This window comes from Hyaena hyaena, unplaced genomic scaffold (assembly GCF_003009895.1).
Source record: "Hyaena hyaena isolate Hyena2069 unplaced genomic scaffold, ASM300989v1 scaffold_722, whole genome shotgun sequence".
In the NCBI taxonomy this organism is placed as follows: domain Eukaryota; kingdom Metazoa; phylum Chordata; class Mammalia; order Carnivora; family Hyaenidae; genus Hyaena; species Hyaena hyaena.
In genome coordinates, this window is record NW_024081357.1 from 956,627 (window position 1) to 971,863 (window position 15,237).

Below are 15,237 nucleotides of genomic sequence, written 5' to 3' on the forward strand. Positions count from 1 at the left end.
CTTGCCTCAGTATGCCTGATTGCCACCTGAGACAAATATAGAGGCCTGCGAACCCTGTATACGATTCTTCTGCAGAGCACCATTTTTGTTGATTAGTAATTAGCTCAAAAGAACTCAGTGTTCTGGGCCAAGAAGGCCATTCCATGGTTACCCCAAGGGAATTCTATGTGTGGCGTGGCTTTGGCTACCATATTACAACTATGCAGAATTTTCATTAGCAGCAGGATATGTTGGAGGGGGAAATAAATCAAAACCGCTAAATAATTGTGACAGGTTTCTTATTTACTAGGAACTCACTGAAAATCAGTCTTTGTAATAACTTGAGCTCCCCATTCTAACTCTTTATTTTATTGTTTTTATGAAATGCAATATTTAACTATGCTGTGGTCTGTTCATTACTTATAATGTTAAGTAGAGTATTATTTAGATAAAGGTAATTCTCCTACTGTTGTTATTCTACTATGGTTTTATTTTTTTTCTTAAATAGTTTATTGTCAAGTTGGTTTACGTATAACACCTCAGTGCTCATCCCAACAAGTGCCCTTTCCAATGCCTGTCACCCCCCTTCCCCTCTCCCCCACCTCCACTAGCTATGGTTTTAAAAATAGTAAATAATTCTAATTAGTGACATAGTCTGGCTTTGAAATAAGCTAAATGACTGATTTTTCACAGTTTACCACTTTTCCCTTAGTTGTAAATAATGTGTTTAATCCCATTAGTGACCTCCAGCTCTCTAATTCTGAGATAATCAGCATGCTATCAATTTTTAAATTATTCAGTCCTTCTAATAAGCAATAGACACATATTTTCTCTTTTTCAGATTCCTCTTGGTTATCTAATCTTAAGAGGATATTCCAAAGCAAAAGTCTAGCTATATTTAGTTAAAGATTTACTGGGTCATTTCTGAGGGCAGAGAGCACACCAGTGTGAATTCAGATTTTTTTTCTTTAAAGGTTTGCAATGGTGACAGTATAGGGAAATTGGAAAAACAATTCCTCAAAGTCATAAACGCTTCCTACGATAATGAAGAAGTAATTATCAAAAATCTAAAATGGCTTATACTTTTTAATAACCATGGGAGAGAGAAATTAATATTTCACAGCATTAAAAAAGATGATTGGTTTCATTAGTCACTTTCCTACATAATTTCCATCTCTATATGACAAATTAGAAAACCACAGTAGAATACTAAATGATATATGGAAGAAAAACAAGTAAAAGAAATAACAAAATTTGAGAATTATTTTTTCTATGTTTTCCTTTAGTTCAATTTTGATAAATTTGAGAAATTAGCAAGGAATAGTGTCTTGAACTTTAAGCAGATTATGGTATTAGTTCTTGATAATTCTACTTCTCTGAACACCAATAAAATCCAAGGGAACAGAATCTTCTGGGAGCTACCAGTAGAGCAGGTGGCTCTGTTGCTCATGCTCAGAGTCTGCTCTCCTGACAAGAGGTTAAGTATTAGGAAATGCTAGACCCTGAGGTCATATCTGTAGCCATCATCACAAGTGACTCATGCAATAAATGAAATTTCTCTTTGCTGATTTTAAAATGTTATAAGATGACCTATACTTTGCCTTAGAGATGCGAGATCTCATTTCTGCCTGTAATTGTAGGGGAGGTTGGGGTATGGGGGGAAAGTGTTTCCTAATTTAGAAGAGAGCTTGGCATCCTTTTTAGTCCTCAAAGCAATACTCAGAACACTGAGCTCAGTAAAATATTTCACCTGAGGACTTATTGCTACTAAATGGCAGAACCTTCTGGATTCAGAAGTGACATGCTCTTGACACTATATACTTTCCCCTAACTTCATTAGGCCTTTTAGCCCCCTGTGCATTCACGGTACTACTATTCAGAAACTGCCCTTGCTTAAAGCATAACATTTTTAACTTGAGATGAGTCATGGTAATTATTTGTTAAATATCATTGGATTACACATCATCTCAGGTGCATATTGTTAAGATAGTGCCATTTTAATTCAGTGGTGGCTGGTAGCTCTTTATAAACTTTTTTTCAAAGAACTAACTGAAGCTTCGATTGGAGACAAAAGGAGAACAGAACTGTAAGCCATGAGTATTCCCATATCTGACCATGCTTGTGGTCAGCCTGGTTCACACTTACGGAAGGGCATCCTTTACACTTGCTCTGGTAGTCCTGTCCCACAATGGGAAGGGCCTTGTACTCTGAACCAATTGCTTTAATTATGGCTGTAACCTGCTTTCCGGACATCAGTCTGGGGCCTGCTTCAGTGGTCTTCAGCTCTAATTTCTGCCTGCACAACAAGGAAGAGAAATACCACCTTAGCAGTTTTCCTTTGAGCGAGCAAGCCTCTAATTGCCATTCTTTTGGCAAGGAATTTATTCACACTATGGAAATCCATGTCTTTCAAACTGCAATATCTCGGTAACAGAGACCCCAAGCTAAATACGAAATCTTTTTGGAGCAACAATTTTATTCAAAGATTTGAAAATTTAAGTCTGGATTTAAGAGAATACAGGGAAGAAAACTTGCCTGGATGCTGAACAAGATAGGTGATGTCACCTCTTTCAAGTTTAGCCCTGCTTTCTGAAAATAATATCATCAATACAACCACATATTATTTATTAACTAAGACAGTTAAGAAATCTTTTTTGCTAAAAATGGCTTCAACAATAATTTTGCCTTCTATAATCTTTCAGAACCATGTCTTTCTCCCACCAGGAGGTAGATAGCCTTGAGCCTGGTCAGAACTCTGTGGTTTCCCCAACTAAGACAGGGAAAAGCAGAAGTGACACTGTGTGACTTCTAAGGATAAATCTTTAAAGGAAATTCACCCTTCATCTGGAATGCCAGCAGCACATGTGCCTTCAAAGACTTGAGCTGCCATGTACAAAGTCTGGTTACCTGAAGCTGCCATTTTGAGAGGCCTCATATTGAAAAAGAGAAATGCTTGGGGAGCCTCAGTAGTTTGAGTCTTCCCACCCCAGGCACCAAATAGGTGAGGGAGCAATCTTTGAACCAGCTCTGGTCAGTGACTGTCTGCAACAAGACCCAGAATTATGAGAGAATAATAAAATGATGGTTGCTTTTTACACCACTGACTTTGGAGTGGTTTGCTATAGAGCAATGGAAACATGATAGGCCTGATAAGTAATTGAAAATATTTATTTTGCATGAGAATATATGAACATAAAATGATACAAAGTAAAATGACAAAATTCTATCCAGATGACTTCAAAAATACTTCAAGTGTTTATGGTTTGAGGCACTTCTCCCAAGATTTTGCATCCACTGACCTCTGATATTGGAGCTACTTCAGAGAAAACATTTGACAACCAATGGCATAAAATATAATACATTTAATGCTAGAAAATCTTCTTCTAAATTAAAATCTGAAAGGAACACACACTCTTAGATTTGAAAATTCTAGTTCTTAAGCCCCTGAGAACTTCTGACCAGAGAAATCTCGAATTGAAAAAACAGGCTTGAATGTGTAAATACTATAAATCAAAAATACAAAGATTCTGTCATATCACTTTACTATGGAACTTTTCACATGTTATTTAGCAACAGTAACAAAGAAAATCTCAAGGAGAGAACATGCAAATGCCACCACTTTTTAACCTTATCCTTGGAAACTTCTGACAGAAATTAGAAAATAAACTAGAACTTATCAAGTAGCTTGCATTTTTTAAATGTAAATTCTATTCAGTAAACAATTGATACAATTTTTAAATGAAATTCTATTAAATAAACAGTATTTAATATAGGCCATTATTGTAGATGATGTGAAAAAATAAAAATGAACAAGATGCAATCACAGTTTTCAAGAAGCTAACAGTCAAACCGAGGAAGTACTACACACACACACACACACACACACACACACACAACATTTATACATTTAACATATCTAACATATATATTTAAAAACCAAATATAATAATATATCAAAGAATAGGAAAGAAAATTTAAATTTCAGCATTATCTTACTTTGATACTATTTTGCCTGCAATAGTTTGTAGAGAATTCATCCGAAAAGCATGTGTCTCTTCTGCAAGCACAGCTATAACAAAGCTGTCTTCTATCTTATAGGTAGTGACAGACGTGGCTTTCGAAGTGACACCCAAGACCTAAATAAGATAGATAGATAGATAGATAGATAGATAGATATTTGTAGTTGTAACAATCAGCTTTTTATCTTTGAATCAAGTTAAACAGCAAACTGTCTATTGATGTTCAAAAGGGTTTCCCCTTAATATCTTCCCTTCACCACCCAAACTTACAACATATGAAAACAAACCTTGTCATTTGGTATTGCATGAAACAATACTCTAAACTAAAAATTATAAATGTTCCCAAATTATATTGTTACCTTATCCTTCTAGTTTAAACTAATCTTTAAAAAAAATGTAATTATTTGGATGCCTTAAAGAGAGTGATATCAATCATACCTGATTTGAGGTTGTAAATCCAGACCTCTCTATTTTGCATGAATCCAAGGCCTTAATTTTGATCACTTTGTCTTGATGAGACTGGTATGTCACTTTACAATCCCCAGAAATATCCACCTGAAAAGAAAGCAAAAATAGAATGTTTGGGATTTTCCCAGGAACCGTTTAACTTCCAGTGGGAAGTAGCCTGAAAACTAGGGTTCCTGATATGCCATGGGGGACTGCCTTTTGTCCAAGCAGACAAGATGGAAAGACAAGAAGAACTCAATGTTTCCTGCAACATGTGGGTTCTTTTCCATCTTCTTTTGTTGGGTCTTACTAGCACCTTCTTATTGTCCCAGGAATAATAAAGGATTTCCTATTTCTCTCTAAAGTCTAATGAGAATTAGACAAATGACCTAGTCATAATCAAACCTCTGGTAAAGAGGTAATTGTGTGGGAAGGGGATTTGACTTTTAACGTCGTACCTAGATGTGAGTGTATGTGTGCATGTATGGGTGTGCATGTGTTCTTTGACTAGATGTATATAACTAAAAATTCTTTAAAAACCTTTGGGATTAATTCAGTTCATTATAAGTCACATTCACAATTTGAGTGTGGGAAAATGTATGCCAGTACAGACTGGTTACCTTCTCTGAGCCTTCCCTCCAAGTCTCTGCCAGCACCACACCCAATCTTTATTCTAGCACACTAACCAATATTCCCTCGGCCCAGCCCTTCCATTAGATTTTCTTGCCCACTTGTGAGTTAGCAGAATTCAGAACAGGAAACTTAGACTCAGCTCTGCTTTTGGCTTAAAGTGTGATACTGGAGGGACCACTTATCTTCTCTTGTTTAACCTCAGTTTCTTCGTCTGTAAAACGAAGCGGGTTGTTGGTATAGACCACTGGTTCTCCAAACTGATAATGGATCCAAATTATCTGAGAAAACTGTTATAAAACAGATACTCAGGTCTTCCCTAGTCTATTGAATCAGAATCTTCTCCGTGAACCCAGGGAATCTATATCTTAAATAAGCTCCCAATGAGGTAGTGATGCACAGTGATGCCACTGACATGCCCCCCAAGGTTTTCTGCATCTCCATCATTCATTCATTCATTCTATATGTCCCCTTAGTATAATGCATTCTGATTTCCTTTACCCTATATTTGAGTGCAAATTGGGATAAATGGTAATCCATTTCACTTAACCACCCTACTCACCTTTTCTGAGCATTACCATAGTAGTAACTTTTTTACTGAATACCTACAAATAGAAATCCATACAAGCAATTTTAGTAACTATTGACAAATAATATCCTGGATCCTTAATAGTATTAGTAAGTACCTCATTGGTGGTTCCAGAGCTTAACTGCATCTGAAATAGGCTAGCCAGCCCTCTTTTGAGATTTTCTATGGCCACTGGCTCATTTTGATATGAGTAGAACTCTTTGACCTAGGGGGGAAAAAAGACAAACATAAATGAAGAAAAAATGCATCATTTATTAGATTTGGTTAAATAAGGGGCAGGAAAGTTCAGATTTTCACCCCTGTCAATCTGGGAAATAGAAATTGGTTTACTCCAAAGCCCGGATTTCTTCTTTTTGTTTCTGTGTGTAAGAAGAGGCTATTTAAATGTCTAAGAAGCCTGACCATGAGAACATGAAATTTGGGGAGACTGATAATTAAGGCTCTGAACATGATAGGAATAGCATAGGGAAGGAAAGAGTACACTGATTTCGGCTGGGATTTCTATGAAAACAAGAAGGATTGTCCAAGGAAGGGAAATCAGGGATATTCTTCTTGAACATATCAACATGTTCTCTACCTGTAACTCTGCCTGAAACAAAAGTGAACCAATGTTTGAAGTAAAAAGAAATTAGTTCTTGAAAGAGAATGAAAATTACCACATTTGACACGTATGAGTTAGCACAGCCTCTAAGGGCTATGACCATAATGCCCATGGACAAAATTCCACAGGGGTGATTTTGTTTGGCCTCCAGAGCATCTTGGCCTTGGGTATAAAAAGATAGACAAGGTTGGAGCATTTGAGGTTGAGATTGTTAGCATGGCATGGCTTGATGGAAGCACTGGTTTGAGTCTCTTTAGAAGGCAGGAAAAGAAGTTGAAACGAGGAGGGTGACCAAAATTTGGCTGAAATAGTAAACATCTTATCTTAGCTTTGTTTTATCCTTGATATTTATAGGCACAGGGGTGATAACAATGTCCATACCATTTTGATAATTTAGGTCATGTTTAAGAAACAAGAATAAAAATACAAAGAGAATTTTCTGGAACTCCTGTGTCACTTTTCACCATGTATTAACTTCAAACACATCACACAATTTAGAAATAGAGGGTGGGGGCATCTGGGGGGCTCAGTCAGTTAAGCATCCAACTCTTGATTTCAGCTCAGGTCATGATCTCATGGTTGAGGTTGAGCCTCATGTCTGACTCCATGTTAACTGTGGAGCCTGCTTAAGATTCTCCCTCTTCCTTTCTGTCTGCCCTCCCCTGCTGGCACTCTTGCACACATGTACATGCATCTGCACACTCTCTCTCTCTAAAAAATTAAAAAAAAAAAGATAGAGGATGGATATAGCTTCCCTGTAACAATTCCCAAGGTCTATGCTAATTATAGCTTGGCATTCCTACTGGAAATATCTTGAACGCCTTACTATTCTCTTTAAAACCAACCATGATTTCTCAAGTAAAACAGAACACTCAGTACTTTAGCAATGAGTTCAGTTAATGCCAATCTGAACACAGTTAAATCTATATGGAAACTCTCATACCTTAGAAGGGGATATTTTGTCTGGATTAGCCAACCAAGTGCCTCAAATCTCTATTTTTATTTTCTACATATACTCTGCCTAGTGACAAGTTTGCTAAGTATTTTATCCAGCAATCAATTTTAGTCATTACACTAAGTGAACCTATAAATGTTGGAATTGTGTTTGTCCAGGTTAAAAAGGAACTGGAATAGTGACCTCAGCGTCTGAAAATCCATGGTATCATATTCTCAAACAAATCACTGGCAATTGCTCAGATACAAGGCTGAGTTTCTGATGTTCTATTTTGTAAACTGGGTCTTCTTTCTTTTTTGAAATTATGGTGTAACTTCCTTTCCATATATTCGAGAGTATATCTCTAGATATCATGACTTTTAAAAGTTCATAAGTGGGTCGCTTGAAGCCAGATACAGTCAGAAGGACTCATTTAGGGGCAATACACATATGTGTATGGCCTGTGACTTTTTTGGCAAGTCTTAAGTACTTTAGAAAGCAAAAAGGGAACGAATAAGTGGTAAAAATACTTGTATGGTTATCATAAGTATCCTCACTTTCCTTCCAGGCTATAGAATGCACCTGAACTATTTACAAAGTTTCACCTAAAATTTCAGGCAACCTAGTTCTCTGATTTAATCTTTGAACTACACAAAAGATGAAGTACTCTTCTATCAATGGCCTGTGTGTATGGATCAAGTTTTGATCTTGACCACCAGATCTCCAAGAAAATCGTGTTCACAACTTTTTTCCCTAATAGGCTGAACAATGTAAACAGGAAGACAAAAGATTTTTTTTCATTTTTCCATTAATTTCTATCATTTCTCTAAAATTAGAAAAGTGGACAAATCTGTTTTTCCTCACTTGTATGACAGCTATCTTTGAGACCTAAATTCTGTTCTTTTAGTGAAAACCATTGCAATCAAAAGTGAAACAGCTCTGGTATCCATATTAGCTAAATGCCAACTATTAGACTTGAGCAGGCTCTCAATAATTAAAAAAAAAAAAAAAAAGAAAACAGTAAGTCAGAACTTTGTCAGAACTTTGTAGTTCAATCTGTGTGGCTGTCACAGCAATAATCTTAAATTCATTATTTCGCAACAGGAACCAAGTAAGTTTTGTTATATTCATGCCATAAAGCTGATTCATTTCATTCAGTTCTGAAATGAGCTCTGAACATCTGAGAGCATAGGACTCTTATCTAAACTCACAATCCCCATAGCTTCCTGAGAGCAACAGTGACACCAACTAGTTACAAACTAAGTCTTTAACCCAAGGAGACCAAACATAGAGAAAGATGGGTGAGTTGTGGAAAAGGAGATGCAGTGCCTCTTCCTGCCAAAGTTTGAGGGCCAATTTCACTATGGAATCAGTAGAGATTCGTCATATTTTTTTTCCTTAGAAAAAAAAATGCTTCTTACACCCCCTAATGTATATATTCTTGAAGAATAAGAGAAAGCAAAATTCCGAGTGAAATAAGTAAGGCAGAGAAGGACAAATACCATATGTTTGCACATATAGGAGGGTTAGGAGGAACTTAACGGAGGACCATGGGGGAGAAGAAGGGGGGAAATAGTGGGGGAGAGGGAGAGAGGCACACCATGAGAGACTCTTGAATGCTGAGAACAAACTGAGGACTGATGGGTGTGGGGGGGAGGAGGGAGATGGGCATGGAGGAGGGCACTTGTGGGGATGAGCACTGGGTGTTATATGGAAACCAACTTGACAATAAATTATTTGTAAAAAAAAAAAAAAAAAAGAGGGAGAGAGAAAGCAAAATTCCATTAACTGGCCAAACAGCAAAATAAACAAAAAGAATCCCAGCAAACAGACTAATCATTTTATTTAGTCTACTTAGCTGAGCTGTGTCTCTAAATACATCTTTGACCGATATCTAACACAGAGTATAGCTAGGGAATAGCACCTTGGAAAATAGACAAGTGAAGATACACTTGAAGAATTGAAGGTTGTCAAGATGTCATATGTCTTTTGGAGGTTCGGTGTGTGTAAAGGAGCCGTACTACCAGATTCAGAGAACAGATCAATGCCCCAAAACAACACAAAATAAAGGGCCAACTCGGCAACCATAAGGTTAATTTAATCAATCCCGGCAGCAAAAACCAGAAATGGAAATCTGGTAATTATCCAGTTAATTGGATTAGTATTTCAGGCCCAAAAGGATCCACGCTGTAACTTGAGGCATCTTTTGCTTGTCAGTGTTAATCAGCTTAACCAGAAAATTGTCATGTGTCCAACTTCACTTATGATCTATAGACAAAACTAGAGTCATGCCCAAACACTTATGTAGGGAGGATGAGTGGGCTTGGAAAAAGGATGATGTGCAATAAATATGCATCTGAGTGTTTTAATGGGCTCTCCTTTATCATGTAAACATGGGAGCTTAAACCAGGAGGCTCTGGAAGGACAAAAAAATACATGCTGCTGGGCATCCTTGAAATCACAGAAATTTCAGGGAGTAAAACTTAATTTGAGCCTGGGGTGGAAAATATTTTTCAATAAAACTGCCAATCGGCAGCTCAGCCTTTCCTTCCCTAATCCCTCTCAGGGTAGGGTGAGGTGATCATTTAAATAATGATCTCTCTGACAGTGATGTGGCTGAAAACTTCACATGGCTTCTTAGTCTCCAGAGTCATACTTCCCCCACCCACAACAAGTACTTTATCATATCATTGAAAGATAGCACAGTGCACTTTGACCTGAGGCTATGGTAAATCATCACAATCACAGCTCCTGTAGAATTGGCATGTTGGAGTCACTGAGATAATGATGTGGCAGCTCCATCCCAGCCTTTGAACAGTGAGGGCATTGAGTCCTTTTGTGTGTGTAACAAAAGACTTTGTACTCAACTACTACCCAAGGGGCTATAAAATGGCCGGTTGTCCTTAAGATTATAAATGCAACTAATATTTTATGGGCTCAAGCATCTTTCTACATTGGAAGGTCAGAGAGGAAAAAAGCAAACCAGTATTTCATGTTGTTGTGCCATATGAAAATCAAGTGAATTAATAGATATATTGAAGGATAAAGTAGGGATATTGCAAGTCAACAAAGAGGTGGTACTTCCCCAAATCCTTTACAACTGGAAAGCAGTATAATGTGGAGGTTTCCAGCTCAGCCTCTAAGATTAGGCCTATTTTAATCCCATCTCCACCACCTGCTAGTGTGTGACCCTCGGCAAATTTCTTTACTGCTCCTGACTTTGGTTTCCTCGTCTATTACAAGAGGGCGATATAGCACCACCTACTTCCTAGAGCTGTCATGAGGAGAAAAGAGATCATTCATGTAATGCCTTCAGCCTCTGGTGCACAGTAAGTGCTCAGTATGATTTAGGTCTGATTCAGCAAACAATGGCTCAAGCCTTTCTCAAAGTTCAACTCATTTTAGCTCCGTATAACTTCCTTTAATTTACATTCATTGAAGTCCCACTATGAGCAACACACTGAATATGCAGTTAAAGACACAGCTGCTGCTCATGAGCTAACTCTGAATGCTGACTGCAGACAAACAGAGGATTTCAACATCTGTGATAAGCACTTGAATCCTAAAGGAGTATGGGGTTTGGGAGAATGTTGGGAAAGTCTCTTAGAATACCATATCAGTCAGTACAGGGCATGGTTCTGGGTGTTTTGCGGAAGAAGGGAGTGGAAGGGCATGAAGGGGTGCATGAGGGGCTGGAATATAAAGAGGAATGGGAATTTTCTCTACCCAAACCCAAAATCTAGTAATGGACACAAATGACCAAAAGGACAGTGATAAAGGCCAGGAGTGAGTTACAAAGGGCTAAGAGGGTTCTAAAGAGGTGATTATTTCCAGTTGGCTGGAAGGGTAAGAACTTTATAAAAGAAAGGGCCTGTGAGCAATGCCTGAGGCATGGTAAGTAATTTGACAAGTGAAGAAGAGAAGCATTCTCGAGATGGGGACTCACATTTGGTTGTAGGAAAGGGGACAGCAGAAGAATTCCTGTCTACTGCTTTATGTAAAAATGGAGATCATGACTAGCAATATATCACATGTCTGAAATTTATATTATTTTACTGTATTTGTTTTCACCTTTAGAAATTTTGAATCTGGAGACATTTTGGAGATGTGTAGAGTTTTAACTATAATGGTCCCTCTCTATTTTTCTACTTTGGTAACTAAAACTAACCTTCCGTCTTTACAGATACATTTTTATGTGTGTCAATATAATATCTATGCTTTACATAAGCCCACCTACGTCATGCCTAGTAATTCACTGATCACAATTTCTTCTCAGTTCCAAACATATTAAGACCATTGCAATAGATCACAATCAAACCATAAGTAATGCACTTACAGAATTTTCTTAGCAAATTTCCAAATGAATGTTATAATGTTCATTCATGACTTTAATACATAAAATGCTTTTCAAAGTTATAGTTTTTATATAATCTCTAAGTACTTTTTAAAAAAAAATCAACTTTACCTGAGGAATGGCATGCCTTCTCAAAAACTTCAGTTTTGTGCATTAGCCAAATACTGATAGTCTCATGCATTAATATCATTTATAGAATGAAGCTAGATCATTCCATTCTTATAATTTGTCTGCTTTCCTGAATGATGTACACAATCATCTGTGATGACCTAGTGTGTTATAATATCTTTCCAATCCTTCCTAGTAAGGAATATACCTTTTAGTAGTGCCTCTCAATAAACAAATATTTGATTCTCCTGTAATGATTTTCATAAAAATAGGAAACAAATGGCTAAAAAATATAAGTGAATTCAATGCTTTGATTAACTTCTGAAGCATTCAATTTGCAACCTGTACTTATTAGTTCTTGAAAAAATTCCACTTACTATGAAAGTAGTGATATCATGATCATTTCAATGTAATAACTACGGAAGAAAAGAAAAATTTGAAGTAGGAGAAAAAAGATGTGGGACCCCCAAAATCACATTTACCTTTCCATGGATTAGATGAAGGAGCACAGGTCTTTGTAAAGCTTCCAAGTTTTCCTTTCTTATGATTTTAGGTGGATTTTTTCCTTTGAAAATGCTCTTCTCTCCTCTCTGCTGGTTCACATTTTCAACATTTACATCTTTCATCTGGAGTCATGGAAAGAAACTTATTAGAAAAACTTGCTGTCTCTATTTCCATCACAGTTTTGTAGAAAATAAAATGCTAAAGCAATAAATAGGGTTGGCCATAATTTATTCCATTATTTTTCAATTCATGATACATAGGACATAGCCATTAACTCTTAAAAGAATGTAGAAGGCATTCAAAAGTTAGGATTTTGAATTAGGTAAAAATACTGATACTTAAAGAAACCTGTGATTTCAGGTTTATAATAATCATGACTGAAAGGTGGCTCTTTTTGGTCATTGTCACTCTCCTCATTCATTTAGATTATTGCTGTCTACTTGGTCTCTTCACTTCTTTACCATTTTTTGGAAAGGAAATCCTGTCTCACTGTATTTCACTTATATATACAAAACTAAAGATGAACAGTCTGATTACTGAACAAAGAGATACATAATGTTTTCTGTAGAATACTTTACTGTTCTATTGAGAAATGGTTCAGAGAGGTGGATGATGAAGTGTTGAGCCAACCTGGAAGTCACAACAGCTATTAAAGACATCCAAAGAAGCAAAGATCACTTGTATTGCAACGACACCTCATTATAAAGTTATCAACAATTACTTATCAGTTATAGTGGAATAAATCTTGGTCCTGTGTACCTGTTTCACACCAAAGCGTAGAAAAAATAACAGACTTTACTAGAGAAATCTATTGCCTTTAGGCCTTTGAAAGCAAATATGGAGTCACCATATATTAAAACTGAAAGAGGTTCCAGAGGCCATATGATTTGACCTCCTTTCTCAACACATAAATCTAAACTATCATAATTGACCAAACACGGCCATGCAGGAGACTCTGTCTTTCCTCAGGAAGAACACAGAATGGGTTCACTTCTTCACTGGTACTTCTGTTATATGGAGGCACTCAGGAAAATTGAGAGGTGCCAATTTATATCCTCTTTCACTTAAAGTAGTCTTAATTGTTTTTCACATGACATGGATTCTAGACTCCTCACTCCCAGGACATTTCAACTGGATTCTAGTTTCATATGCCTATTAGTGAGAAATATAGACCTGGACATCATAGGATAGTTACTCACCAGTACATGCTTTCTTTCTTTTGCTTGCTTCAACAACTTAGAAAGACCAGAGTACTTTTGACTAGCAAAAACTTCAAAACTGTAGATCTACTTATTTTGGTGATAGATAACAAACTAAATGGATATATAACCAAGACCACAAAACAATTGCTCTCAAAAGATATCTTTCTCAAAGACTCTGCTGACATTTAATCTTTGCGTCTCTGGTAGAAAACACGTACCGTGATTTGGATCAGTTGGTCATCATCACCATCAGGATTCCTCCACAGTAAAACGACGTCCACATTAGATGAAATTCGGTAGCCTACACTGTCTTGGAGTTTTCCTTTGCCCCGATCCAGAAAAACTTCAGTAGAATATGTGAGTTTGTACAGACGGTCATTATTTAATGAGAGACCGGTTGTGTGACCTGCATAAAGATTGTGACACAAGTCAAGTCTCAGTTGTAAGGTACTTGTCATACCGTGGAGTGTCATACTGTCTTGCCATCAATGCATTCCTCAACCAGCGCAGTGCTGCCTGGTGGGACCTTAGTAATGTTTACTAAATGAAAGATGGTTCTATTCTCCATTTGCTAAAATCACTGACTTGAACAACAACAAAAAGAACAACAAACAAACAAACTTCCATTTCAGAGCAAACTATAGTTTGTATCCTCATCAATAATCAGATGATCTAAATAACACTCTGGTTGAACTATAGAACTTTTTGTTTTTTAAGGAAATGTCATTGCATTGCTTTTAGTTATATGAATCTGATCTCTCTTCTCCCTCCAGCTTTCAGGTAGAGGTTTAGCCAGGAATTGATTTACAAAATTAATAACAACCATTTGTAATTAATTAACATATCATTTCAGTGCAACAGATCAATGCCAAGATAACTTTAGGGGTTAGAAGGCAGTTCCTTAAATTAGATATTTTGAATATTTAAAGACCATATTATTTTCATATAACATAGATAATACACTGTAAATATAATTATATAACATTTTATTCTATAATTATATAATAGTCTTATATTATAGTTTATAAATATATAATCTACTATATATACTACTAATAAATGTAGTAATATATATTATTATATAATATATTATAGTTTATTTAATTACAGTAAATTTCTGGTACAAAGATACATTTCAAGGCTATACATATATAAATTTAAATTAGGTATTCCTGAATAAAATAATGTTTTACTACATAAAACCTTAGTACAGGCTTTAATTTAGCAGGGGCAGTTTAATGTCAAATAGTATAGTGAGCAAGAATAATTGATATATGAAGCAGTTTACACACTGTCTATTCAGCTTACCTTAGCCCAAAGAAATGTGACAGAGTTGGATCAAATCTTCCCTAGAGTAGGATCAGATCTTTCCCAGAGATGATTTGAAGTTTATGGTCATGCAAACCCTCTTTGTGTATTTTCTATCTATGGCTCTCAGGACATAGTCCAAAAAAAAATTCAGTGTACGTTTTTCCTCAGTGCTAATAGGGTTGCATTGCCTAGTGAACTATGATAAGGAACTGTAAGTTTTTCTTCCCTCAGGAAATATGCATATGGGGGAGGGCCAAGAAAGGAAGTTGAGATGAGTAGGCCAGAAGTGAGGCAGCTGAGAAAGAAAATAAAATTACTTTGCAAAGCCAAAAATTAAAATAACTTCCAAAGTCTACTACTGTCTCCATCACCTCCTATAGTGCCTCCTGCCAATAGGGAAAAAATGGTCAAAACACATCGTCTCAGGGCACCTGAGTGGCTCAGTCAGATAAACGTCTGACTTCAGCTTAGGTCATGATCTCGCAGTTGGTGAGTTCGAGCCCCATGTCAGGCTCTGTGCTTACAGCTCAGAACCTGGAGCATGCTTTGGATTCTGTGT

At 36.6% G+C, this 15,237-nt stretch overlaps 1 protein-coding gene across 1 annotated transcript in view; it reads right to left on the bottom strand.

Moving 5' to 3' along the window:
- LOC120220779 (microsomal triglyceride transfer protein) overlaps positions 1–15,237 on the bottom strand; it is a 45,214-nt gene that overhangs the window by 25,433 nt on the left and 4,544 nt on the right. The window contains exons 2-7 of the mRNA XM_039217948.1: positions 13,586–13,773; positions 12,144–12,287; positions 5,762–5,869; positions 4,437–4,553; positions 3,976–4,115; positions 2,125–2,275 (exon numbers count right to left, since the gene is read on the bottom strand). Coding sequence (XP_039073879.1) covers positions 2,125–2,275; positions 3,976–4,115; positions 4,437–4,553; positions 5,762–5,869; positions 12,144–12,287; positions 13,586–13,773 — 848 coding nt within the window. The remainder of the gene's footprint in view (positions 1–2,124; positions 2,276–3,975; positions 4,116–4,436; positions 4,554–5,761; positions 5,870–12,143; positions 12,288–13,585; positions 13,774–15,237) is intronic.